Source organism: Chelonia mydas, chromosome 1 (assembly GCF_015237465.2).
Source record: "Chelonia mydas isolate rCheMyd1 chromosome 1, rCheMyd1.pri.v2, whole genome shotgun sequence".
NCBI lineage: Eukaryota > Metazoa > Chordata > Testudines > Cheloniidae > Chelonia > Chelonia mydas.
Window position 1 is genome coordinate 306,236,398 of NC_057849.1, and position 13,349 is coordinate 306,249,746.

General features: G+C 40.5%; 1 protein-coding gene across 3 annotated transcripts in view; it reads right to left on the reverse strand.

Annotated features, from left to right (window-relative positions):
- Positions 1-6,574: 6,574 nt before the first annotated feature.
- ATP6AP1 (ATPase H+ transporting accessory protein 1) overlaps positions 6,575-13,349 on the reverse strand; it is a 94,163-nt gene continuing 87,388 nt past the window's right edge. For all 3 annotated transcript variants that reach the window (XM_027825592.3, XM_037888982.2, XM_037888980.2), the window contains one exon: positions 6,575-10,925. In XM_027825592.3, coding sequence (XP_027681393.2) covers positions 10,716-10,925 — 210 coding nt within the window. In that variant the 3' untranslated portion in view covers positions 6,575-10,715. The remainder of the gene's footprint in view (positions 10,926-13,349) is intronic.

Below are 13,349 nucleotides of genomic sequence, written 5' to 3' on the forward strand. Positions count from 1 at the left end.
AGTAACTTTATCAACAGGAAATCAAGAGCAGGTGCTTCTTTCTTGGACTGTGCCTGAAGTAAAATCTCCTTCTACCCACGTAGGATGGATATTAAGAAAGCAATGGGCCCAAACAGGTAAAGTGAGAGAGACTGCACTTACATACCAGAACAGTAGGGAACCACCTCTTGGCAATGTCTTGCAACTCTTTTCCGGTAATTTTTTCAGGCTTTTCATCTTACGAAATCTCAGTTCTAAAGAATTAGCCCTTTCATCTCTGCCCATGTTAGTAGCAGGTTCTAGTGTGGAATGAATTGTTCTGAATGGAGAATCATTATCAGTATAATAACAAAGGGATCTGGGTTCCTTCCTTAGAAGATTTTGAAACACCACGGGCAATCAGTTTAGCTGGTTGAAACATTTTCAAGTTTATTGACAAAAAAAGAACACCGCATTTTCCACAAAAATGTGTTCTGTTTTTCAGTCAGCTCTAGTTTTAAGCCATTCCAAGAAAGAAGTTGCATGAAATCTAGTTTGCATTGTAATCGCAGAGCCCACTGCAAAGTGTGGCTGTGAGGACTGTGACATGCCAGGGATTTACAATGTGTGCTCTGTGTCCCAAAAGTTTGGAGGTCAGCAGTATACGCTCTCTAAGCACGAGGCTCTACAGACTTCGGCCTATGAACACCCACCTAGTCCAAGCAAGTAACAGAACTCTTTTACTAGGGCTGCCAGAAATAAAGGTGCAAACACCCTAAACACAGAGGCTCAGTGGTTCACAGGCTTCAACAATGAGGAGAAACCCATTAGCTCCCAATGAGGCCCCAAGAGATAGGGCTGGTTCTAGGGGTGGGAGGCCATGGCAACTTCCAGAGAGCACCATACCGAGCTTTTTTTTTTTCCCCCTCTTGTTTTGTTTTGCTCTGCTATAATTGGCTGTCTATGTTTTTTGTTTGGGGGCTTTTTTTTTTTTTTTTTGGTTCAGCAGCTCCAGGGGGACCCTGAAAACATTTTCTGTCCTGTCTGGCAAAATAGCTAGGGTGGTTCCTGCCTAAGGGCAGTCCAGTCCAGGAGTTTGAAGGTAGGGGTTTGAAGGTAACAGAGTCTCATGTGTACTCCCTAGACACTTATTATTATTTGTTATTTGTATTACCATAGCACCTATGAGCCCCAGACTTGGACCAGGACCCCATTGTGCTAGGCATTGTACAAACACAGAACAAAGACAGTCTCTGCCCCCAGAGAACTACAGTCTAAGTAACACTGACCATCTTCATGCAAGCTGCAGCCCTGTATCCTCTCACTGAGGCGACTGCTGGCCTCTTGTCAGCAACCTGAGGGTTGTCTCTGTCCATCTCTCGGCTGTCCTGTTACAGCTCCTCAGTGCCTGACCTTCGCCTAGCAACTGGCTTCCAGGTAGCTGCCTCCAATCTGCTACTCCTGTTCTCACACAGCCTCTGTCTCCTACTGACCTGAGAGTCTATTTTGCCTGTCCTGGAAAGATTATGGATGTTGCATTGGTGCCCAGTGATGAGCTAGCTAGTTCATTACGGTATTATTTATCTCACACTCTACCCAGAGGGAAAAGGGGAACTTACAGCTGCAATCAGACTCCTCTTCTCCTGGCAGAAAGGATGGGAAGCTGATGAGCCGGCAGATCTTCCTTTAGCATCTGCTTAACTTTAAGCATGTGAGCAATCCCACGCAATTGTTATTGTTTGTGATTGTTTACTGATTTTCATAAGAAAAACAACAAAAAGTGCAAAAAAGGTAAGTGACTTACAGCTTGTCTGTGTTACTGTGACAGGGGACTCTACTCACTGCTAGGACTGCGCCACCTTCTGGCGGTTCTGAGGATTAGATCTGCCAGGCCTATGACCCTTCCTGTGGATGTAGTTATACTCTATCTCTTCCTCTCTCTGCAGCCCCTCTCTTGTTCCAGGAACTGCAGCTTCTTCTTTGTGACTTAGCCTGCAGCCAGGTCACTATGTGGTTTCCCCTTCCAGGGGGCACCAAAGTCCTTCTGCACAAACAGTCTCAGGTAGTCTCCAGCACTGCACTGATAGTGTCATTTCCCCAGTGGTCAGTAGGGGAACCCAGGCCTGCCCACCACTTCTGGGTTCCTGTCCAGGGACCCTCTACCTGGCAACTGTGATCTGCTTTCCCTCAGACCCTGGTGCTCCTTCCCTGGACTCCTTCTTACAGATTCTGGTTCTCTCCCAGGTGTACCAGCTCAAACTCCCTCCTCCCAGGGAATAACTACAGATTACTGAACCCTGTAGCCTCAAATACATCTCTCAGAGTGACAGCAGATGACTTCCCTGCAGCCCCTTTTCTGTTGCCAGCTTCCTGGCTTCATAAACGCAGTCTAGCTCTGCCCCCCACAGCCGGACTTCATTAGCGAGTTAGGCCTTACCACTCCCTGGTTTTCCTCCAAATTCTGCCTATAGGTTAACTTTGCCTCTTCAGTCCTTGTGTGGGTTGACACCTCATAATAGTTTTCCAATATCCCACATTTCACAGGTTAGCCAATAAGATTATGCATTATAACTTTACAGCTCATCAAAGCTGCAAGACCAGAAACTACAAAATCAGACAGTATTACACAGACATAACATGTTAAGGTGGGGCTAAAAACAAGCAAGCAAGCAAACAAAAGGCATACACAAATAGTCAAAAAAGGGAAGAGGAGACGAGGAGGAAGAGGGAAGGAGGGAAAAAGCAGAGAAGTCATGTGGAAGAGAAGTCTGGCATTAGTTGAGCTATGTCAGCATTATTTAGCCACATGTATCAAGAAATGGGGTCCAAATTTCTTCAGATTGACATAATTGCTCTCTATGATGATATGCTATTCTTTCTTTTGCTGCTCAGACAGGTCAGAATACCACTGCTCTATTCTTAGCATAAGCGTGCTCCTCCATTTTTGTAAAATCACATGCTTGGTAATCATTGCATCCTGCAAAAACCCTAGTCTTTGTGATGGAGGTGAACCCATAGCAGTAGGTACATAACCTAGGATATAATTTTCAGCTGAGATTTGATTGCCTGAAGTCAAGCACTATTTTCAGGCCCACATCTCGTACAACTTCTGTGTCATCCAATACATTTTCAATAGACTCTTTTGCTGTGTCAGGCATAGCCTGAGATCCACAGAAGCATAGTTAACATTCTATAATATGCTCTGCCATTCGGGTTCTTTCAAAGGCTGTGATAATTCCCCTTCCAATGCTTTAATGAAGAACTCCAAACCAATAGAGTTCTTACTAAAGCACACATAGTGGACATGGGCCTGGGGAGTTTATGAAGTATTTCCAAGCTTCCCAGTAGCTCTGGGGCCTCTGGAAGTCCTAAGGCATCCAGACAAAACTGATACATTAGCAAGTGTCTTAGTTGTATATGCTACTACTCCATGAGGGTGGCAGGTTATATCATTGCTTTAGTATTAGAAAAGAGACCTCATCCTTGCCTGATTGGGAAAGCCATATGATGCCCTTGTTCAGACATTTCTTCCAAATTATAGGTTCCTCCCCCCAGCCCCCATTTTACAAGTCTGGGTTACCCCAACTAGGTGCTTCTGCATGATGGCAAGGATGAAATTGGTCTCTTTTTGCTCAGACAGTCTAGATCCTTTGCGTACCCACTGCTGTAGGCACCTTATTTTTCTCAACTGGAAAAAAAGAGGAATTGATCAGAGCTTTACAGAGACTTGGATACATTCATATGTATTCATTTTCTACCCAGGTGAGAATAAGAGTGTTAGCATGCTGAAACCAATTTTACATGTGTGACATGCTAAAAGCATAACAGTAATTTTATAGGTCTGGGAACCCAAAGCCCCCCTTGGCTATAGGGAGCTATATTTTAAGTGATACTTGTGGGCACTGACCAGGCCCCAACAGAAAGGCTCTAATAATGTTATTACATTTTCTAAAATAAGAAGGAGAGACATATAGAGATAGGCTGCTTAGAATATAGAGGAGCCTAGGCAGAAAATTCATTTTTATTGTATTATCCCTTCCCCACAGGCTCAGGATGAGAAGATTCCACTTATTTGTATCACTAATTATTTGAGAGAGTACAGGATCTAAGTTCACTAGTTTGGTAATGTTTCTTGGTACTTTTGTGCCTAAGTACTTAATAACATCAATTTTCATATGGAAATTCCACGGAGAAAAAGCTCCACTACCTGACAACTGGGAGATTTCCAACAGTTCCAATTTTTCCCAATTTATTTTGTAATCAGATATTGCTCCAAATTTTTGAAATAGTCATAGGAGGGCTGCAATAGTGGTTTCTGGTTTGGAAATATACAAAAGGGCATCTGGCCCTCACTTCATACTCTGTGGAACCAACATATATGCCTCAGATATCTGGATGAACCAGTTTTGCTATTGCCAGGGGCTCAAGAGCCAAATCAAAATGTAATGGAGACAGCAGGCACTCTTGCTTAGTATCCCTGAAGGTTTCCATGGTCACATTGTTGGCTGTAATGTGAGAGGTGAATGGGTTGATCCAGGGTCTGAAGTTGGGTCCAAATCCAAATTTTTGTAGGGTAAACCTATATTATGTAGGGTAACACATATACCTCCAGTCTACCCTATCAAAGGCCTTTTCTAGCCAATGCTAAAATGGCCTGTTGGTTTGGGATGATCATATTTGACTGCTACACTATCAATAAGTTGTCAAAGGCTATCGGAATCACAATGGCCTCTATCAAACCTAGCTTGACCAGGATGCAGGATAGAGCTCTAAGTCTTCTCCAGTCTCATTGCCAGAACTTCTGCCAGTAATCTGACATCATTATTAATGTGAAATTGGCCTGTAATTGGAACATGGTGTGGTATATCTTCCTGGTTTAACTGATGTTAGGCCTTCCTTGAGCATAAAAGGAAGGTTGATCGCCACAAGTGACTCCAACATTTCAAGACTCTTGTCAGACAGGAGGGCAAGGAAGCATCTATAAAATTCAGCAGAGGAAGCCATTGGGCCTGGGGACTTTCTCCACTTTCAATTGCTATTTTTAAAATTTTAAACTCTATCTATTTCTATTTCTTTGTTTTATTTTTAATCATAAATATAGCACTTGTCACCAGTGGATCTCAAAAGAGGTCAGTATCATTATTCCCATTTTACAGATGGGAAAACCAAGCTAGAGAAGTGAAGTGTCTTGCCCAAGGTCACCCAGCAGGCCAGTGGCAGAGCCAAGAATAGAATGTAGTTCTCCTGAGTCTCAGTACAGTGCTCTAGCCCTTAGGACACATTGCCTCCCCCTTAAATGTTTTTATTTTTTGACCTTTGCCTGTTTTTGATTCTGTATGATTTTTTTTAATTGGGTTATTGTAATTTTCTTTTTTTAAATAATTTAAAATAACTTCATTTTAACCTCTGCTGATTTCTATTTTTTTTACTTAAACCTTCAACTATTTATATATTTTAAAGAAAAACTACTAACTTCTATTATTTTTTAAAAGATACGTGTTTATACACCCCCCCCTCTATATCTATAACTATCTATATACACAAACTTTCTAAGGATTTGATATAGTGCCTATTAAAGTCAACAGAAAAAACTTCCATTGATTTCAATGAGCTTTGGATCAGATTCAGGTGCTCCTGTCCTCCAGACAAGTCTAACCTTTTCTTTTACTGGAGGCATGCCAAAATGGGCATGTTTTCACAAGTAAGTGGAAACAGCATGAATTGGCCCTAAGCTGTTTTATGCAACCAGAAATATGTAGGCCTGGGATGCACCTGATATACCTCCCACTTTACTGACATGAATGTTACTTGGCAAAAAAAGTTGTCCCCTCATGTATTAATGTTGCCATCAGATATACTACGTTGCTGGAATTTCCTTATTAACAGTGCCAGCCTAGGAGACGTTCCAAGGAACTGTGACTGTTAGGCACCGATCTGGGAGTCTGCTTTGTCCCCAATCCCAGGCTCCACTCTGGGCAAGCCTATGATGCTTTGCTGGTGAGGGAAGGTAGGGAAAGAGCTTACACTCTCATTTCCCTACACTGCTGTGTAGGGCCCCATAATAACCGAGCCCGTACAGAGCAAAGTCTGTTCTAACCTCTTGTTGGTTTTAAGTAAAAAACATGACAAACTTGTTTGCACAGCAAAGTCAGTTTTTCATAATTATCTTGCTCTACCCTGCTTATCAGTTATACCACCAATAATTTGGTCTCTAAATAGTCCAAATTTATATGAATTTGTTTTAAAAAAGGTTACTTCCAATTTTCCGTGATGTCACCCAGCAGCCTGTTTCTTGCAAAGAAAATTTGCAATCCTCAAGTGATATTCTTGTATGGAAAAAAGCACATTACACTTCTAAGTTTTAAATGAGAATTTGCAGTCGCCTTTTGCTCCTGTGAGAATTCAATGTAGGTCTCCAATGCTGCTGGACCTGCCCCTTGAAGCAGTGTGGAGGATTTCACCCTCTTCGGTTTCTCTGCAATGCCATTTGCTTCTACGAAAATCTGTAAGCACTGCAACCTCTCCTTCCTTGTATTCAGGAGGATTCATTTTCCACTCTTTTGCCAGAGATTTAGTTTACTCCTTATTCAATATAATAAAGATGTGAAACACAGAATTGCTAGTAAGAGACTGTTCTTTATTTCCTGGCTCCTGTCATCTGACATAGGCCAGGGTTACAAAAGTTTAGATTCCTATCACATGACAGGGGATCAGCATTCTCTGTTACACAAGTGATATCAAAACCACCACAAAAGAATGAAAGTATTAATGCGCTAATTTATTTTTACCATCATAACTTTCTTTAAAAAATTCTTTATTGCAAATTTTCCATGTTTATTCTAAGACCAAAAACGAATATTTCTGTGGAAAGTTACAACAAAATTAGTTGTTCTGTTTTAGAGTATGATGTGAGTATTAAAAATGTTATGCATTCAGACATCAAACTTTCCATGGAATTAGTTCTCACTGAAGACAAGTGGCTTTTGTAATATTTAGCAATGTACTCAGTAGTCAGGTTGCCTGCTGTCAAGGCTGATTCCCCACTCTGGCACTTTGAGTGCAGGAAGTGGGGGCCGCAAGGATTCTAAAAATTAATACTGGCCACTCCAGGCTTGTATTAAACTCCCAAGGTTCCAGCTTTACTCTGACCTTGGATGGGTAGATGCTGCCACCACCCAAGTGCAAAACCCCTTTGAGAACCCAGGAAGGTGCACTTGGGAATTCCTTCCTGTGGGGTACCTTCAAGTCCTTTCACCCTCACCCCTCTGGGGAAGAGCTGAGAAAGAAAAACAAAGGAAATCAGCTGTTGCCACCAGCTAATTAAGCAACATGTGCACAGATCTCTTAGGACACAAAAATCCAATCCTGTTCTTAAAAAAGGTAAATTTTATTAAAAGCAAAAAGAAAGAAAATACATCTGGAAACTCAGGCTATTGCTAGATTTAAAAAAAAACACTTATAAGGATTAAGCATCAAGAATAATGTTCTTGAGGTCCAACTTAAAGGTTACAAGCAAAACAAAAGCATTGGTCCTGGTTTGAGCAGGGGGTTGGACTAGATGACCTCCTGAGGTCCCTTCCAACCCTGATATTCTATGATTTGGGGTTAGTACAGAGGAGTCCACAAGCCATAAAGAAATAAAAAGAGATAAACCTAATCGCATCTTCCTAGACATTTCCTAATCTACTTACATATCTGGGATTTTAAATGAGTAGTTTCTAGATATGATACCGATGATTTTTCATACCTGGCCCCAAGTTTCTTATAGCATAGTTGCTCTGTGTCTGCTTCTCCCTGAGAACAACAGACAGACAAAAGGGAAGTCTTGTTTCAATTTTAAAAAGTTCTAGCCTTCCCATTGGCTCTTTTGGCCAGGTGCCCACTCACTTCCTTTTACCTATGCATCGCAGTGAGACTTTTAACCCTTTACAGGTAAAGCAAGTAGAGAACAGCTATTAAGAGGAATTTTATAGCTAACTGGCTCGCTGGGTCCATAAAAGGGAGCTACCCCCACCCCCTTCATTTACCACACCTGGAGAGAAGGCACAATATCTTTATGAATTGTACAAGCATTCAGCTCAGTCTTAATGTGTTCAGGCTTCTGAACACATATTTTGGAAGTGGATTAAGTGAACTCACTAAAAGGTACTCAATTTGGTTTAAGAGTGTCAACAGAGGAGCTAGTGTAGAATAGCTCTTGGGCTTTAAATTCACACCCCAGCTTACTTCACAAGAGCCTCCTCATGTAGACAAACTACAGCATTAACATAATGTTATCTCATTTTCATAGTCACTGCAATGCTACAACTTGATAGCTCAAAAGGGAGAATGTTAAGGAAGTTACTTGCAGCCAGCTGAGTCAATGTTAAACATAACTGGTACTGTCTACACTGACTGCAAGGTTGAGTTTAACATTGTGTTGAGTTTAACATTCAAGGTTGGCATTCTAACACGATCTAATTTTCTAGTAAAGACTAGCCCTAGACCACCACTATTCATTGTGATACAACATTATATAACATTAGATTTTGAAAAACTTTCCAAGGTCACTTGATTTAGGTTATGTCTACATTGCGCACCTTACAGCTGCAGCCACGCCATTACAAGGTGTGCAATGTAGCCGAACGAGGGGTGGTAGCTTCATCACCAGGAGGGCGTCTCCCAGTGACAATGCGCAGTCCGCACTGACGCTTTTCATCGTTAAAACTTACATCATGCAGGGGAGGGTTTTTTTTCATACCCCTGAGCTACGAAAGTTTTAACGACGAAAGTGCAGTGTAGACATGGCCTTAGTCTATTATTTATTTAGTGTATACTTGTCTGGTTTTCTCAGGAGAAGTCTGCTAACAAGACACAATTGATCTAGAGTGATTACGTTGCACCTTCAACCAGGTGCTAACTGCATTTGGTAATGCCGATGTATGTAATGATCCCACAGTTTTTCACTATATGCTGAAGGTTCTTCTAAGAGATCTGTTTTTGAAACCAAAGAGACTATCTAGGAATCCTCAGAGATACACACATTTGCATTTTTCTACAATAAATGGCTTGACATATTTCTGAACAACAGCAAGAAAGATTCCTCTTTTGGAACCCTACAAATAGGTTTTCAATTTTCAACAAATCCTTTGCAGGTCTCTTTTAAGGCTGGAATTTTCAAAGGCGTTTAAGGGAATGAGGCAGCCAAATCCCATTAAAATTGAAATGGGAATCAGGCACCAAACTCTCATTGGCTTTTACCAACCCCAAACTAATTTTTTTTCTTCAAATATGACAAAAAGCATATTTTGCAGATGACAGGGTAACGTTATTTTAATCTCTGTTTCCAATATTCATTTTTAAATATTCCATTCCCATTTAACTTTAGTTTCTAGCAATAATTCAGAAGTTGCGTTTTTGTAAAGCTCCTGCCATCTCTGAAGGGTAGTCTGAATAATGCTGTCTTTTTTTAAAAGGTAAACATTTTCAAAACATGCTTCCACTTCATTTATGTATCTCTACCACTTTCCCAGCTGTTACTCACACTGCCAAAATAAAATACATATGTCAATTGTCATCAAAAACTTTACCTTTTTGCCTCTTGCGTAATTAATATCTTTTTTGTGATATTCTCTATACTTAAGGGAAAAAACTTTAAAGGAGACTTGAGAAGTTTCAATAGACAATTTCTCAATAAACCCTTTGTTTTCTAAGATTATCTCTAAAATACCATGGAAATGTCTTTTTAAAAAAAAAAACAAAAAAAAACAAGCACCCAACCTCCTCCTCTCCCCAAGAATAATGAATCTGCTGGAAGTTCTTACTGTTCTTTCTAATGGCTGGCTAGAATCATGACTGCCATTGGCTTCACCTCAAGCCTCTAAGGGTACGTGTACAGTGGGATAAAAGAACCGTGGCTTGCCTGGGTTAGCTGACTCGGGCTCATGGGTCTTGGGCTACAAGGCTGTGCATCCGATGAAGTGAGTTGTAGCTCACGAAAGCTCATGCTCAAATAAATTGGTTAGTCTCTAAGGTGCCACAAGTACTCCTTTTCTTAAGGCTATAAAACTGCAGTGTAGACATTGGGGCTTGGGCTGGAGCCTGGGCTGAGACCTTCCCACCTTGCAGAGCCTCAGAGCCTGGGATCCTGCCCCATGTCCAATCACCTACCCAATCATCTACACTGCAACTTTTAGCCCCTCACCCTGAGCCCTGCAAGCCTGAGTCAGCTGACCTGGGCTCTGAGACTCGATGCCAGTGGCTTTTTAATCTCAGTGTAGACTAACTCAGAAAACTGTGAACAAATGGGTAACAGCTGGCAGAATTATCAGTGTCGCCAGGAGTAAGGTTCCCTTTCTCAGGAAGGATTTCATTGTCCAGATTTGTTGGAGTTTTACTAAACCTTTCTGTTACACTAACTGCTTAAGGTACATTCACTATAAAGTGGAAAGAACATAAAAATCGTACATCACTAATAAGTAAGGATATAATTTACTCATGGAGGTCACGGATTCCATGATTTTAACAAACCTCTCTGACTTCTCCAGCTTCAGCCCCCCTCCTCCCCTGATGGTGGGCTTGGGCTGTCTGTCCCTCCCCTCCCCCCAGCAGTCAGCCCCCGCCCCTTATTTTTAGTAAAAGTCACCAACAGATCGTAGGCTTGTGTGAATGTTTGTTTATTGCCCGTGACCTGTCCCTGATTTTTACTAAAAATAACCATGACAAAAACGTAATCTTACTAATAAGAAACGTTTAAGCAATGTCAAAACAATTCATTGCTACTCTGTTTGAGGAACTGACAGAGCTTGGCCTTTGGGATCATCAAATCTACTGTTTGTTGTGAGCTGCATGATCATGTGGATTCCATAGGTCAGGATCCATAATAAAACTATTGACGTCACCAAGCCCATCCAGATTCCAGGGGAGAAGAAAGATGTACAGTCGCTTGCGTAGGAAAACTGGTTATTATGAATATTGAAGCCCTGAATCTGAGAACAAGAAAAAAATAGGTGAGCCCAAATGCATTTACACAACAAAACCTACTTTTAAGATCTGTATATTCACTACAAAATCTAGGCCTGCAAAATACTGTGTGCCCTCAATTCCTATTGAAGAGGCGTGAGCACCAACTCCTTTTCAGCACGATTTTTCAATTTCTCTCTCCTTCCAGGAAATTTCAGATGCATGGCAGTTATTTGTTTTACAAAAAGGAAGTTGTGCTTCCAAACTTCAGAGACTTGGGAATATTTTAAAGGTAAAATTCCAAGGGAGGCATGAGACCAATGTAACTTAATAACTGTTTCAGATTTGCCAACCTAAACGTTCAAAAATCAAGAGTCGGGCTCCCAAAATCATGAGGTTGGCTTAAAAATCATGACATTTAAAAAAAAATAATACATTTGGGGTTCTGTTTATTTTATTTTATTTTATTTCGGTGTTTGAGCATTAGGGTGTGTTTTTAAGCTTTTTTCCACAACTCTGAAAGCTAGAAACTTACTTGAGGAGTAGGGGAGGGAAAAAACAAGAAAGAACTGAGATTCTCACAGATTCACATGACTTTGGGAGATGGGGCTTTAAGAAAAACGTCAAATATCATAAGACTTTTGATAAAAATCACAAGAGTTGGCAACACTGTATATTTTTGTGAAAGTTAGTTGTTTGAATCATCTTTCCCCACCATGCAGATGTAAACAAGAAAGCAGAATTCCAAAGATAGCTAATATATTTTGCTCCGTATATAATTATCTCTATGTATGTAATTCGGAAATACAAACTTACCACAGAAACAGCAAAATGGACATACAGGGGGACACATCACTACCATTCATTGACCCGCCATGAACTACGGTGTGATTTTGTAGTAGTAATATGGTGTTTGTACTAGAAATGCTTAGGTTTCCATATGAAAGAGTGATTTGGATTTCTAGCTAGTAAGAATGAAGTCTTTGTCCCTTTGGTCCATATGCCTTTTGTGTCCCCAATTCATCAAGGGATGGTGAGGGTGGAGCATCCCCCAGAGAAGCCGTTTTCGTTTTATTTTTCCCAGGGCTGTATTTAATAATTTTTAATGAATGTGAACACATTTATAAAATAATTGCTTAGTGAAAATAAATAAAAAAATATTTCACAGCTCTAGGAGGCAGATTGAGTTGCAAACCCTTGCAGCCCAGATTATCTGTAGTGTTTGGAAATGTGCATGCGCTGTCTCTCATTCAATTACTACACTGGCTTGCCAAAATGATGATTAGTGCAATTCTGCATGATCTGCAAAACTAGAGCCCTGTAGAGGTAAAGACAATACTGGAGGTACTAGCATACTCGGGCCTCTTTCAAGAATTAAAGACTGTTCCCATTGTTACCATAGCAGTTAACTTGTTATACTGACTGCTTTGCACTATATCCAATTGTATGTTTCTGACTCAAGCAGGATTATGGAAAATAAACATTTGGGTTGGGAGGCTGAGTTTGTACACAGCTTTAGTAAGTGATGCGTTTGCCAGGGCATTTCATCGTTAAGCCACTGTTTAGACATCACACCAAAGCTGAATGGGAGTCACACAATATGGTTTGAAAGATTGATTGAAAAAAAGCAGATGATGCTTCATGTCATTTTGGTTCTCAAAGGACTGAGCTTCTGTGAAACAATACATGCTTGTTACCATTCTTCCAGGACATTCTAAGGTACTTAACAGAGGGATCGATCCGTTTTTACTAGGGCAATTAAATTTCTTGGCACTACAGCCAGGAAGACTGAATTTTATTGTATGTGGTAGTATTATTCCTTATTCAAGCAGGATTATGCCTAGCAAACCTTTAGGTGGGAGCTTTAATTATACATTCTTGAAATGCTATGTTTACTTTTAGGAAATAACTGTTTATTTCACGTTCTCTTATTGCTTTTCTGATATTTGATCATAACTATGGGGATGCTGTTGGATCCCAGCTGGCAAATAAAGATGCAGCTCCCTGCAGATTTGCCACCTGTGTAGGAATTAAAAATACATAGATACATAATCCTAGTTAATTATTTTTATATAAATCTTTTGATAAGGATTCCAGCCTACTGTATGTTTAAATTCTAGTGTTTCAGTTAGTATCATTGTTATACGTTTGCTTGTTCTGTATTTACTAGTTTTTATTTTTAAAATGAAATTGTATTTTGTGCAGTGTATTGTACATTTTGAATGGAGTTTCCTAATCGTTTGACCTTTAACAAAACCTTAACATAGGTTTGTTATGTAGATTGTGTGGGGTATCCTCAAGGGCAACATATAAAAGCTGAGGTTTGAAATACTTTAGCCTTGAAAATACTAAAATTCCTGGCTTCAGTGTCTTGGGCATTTGCCCTGAGCAAAAGGGGCTACTAACAAGTCTGACAGACACTGAAGAAATATGAAAAGCCTGGATGCAGC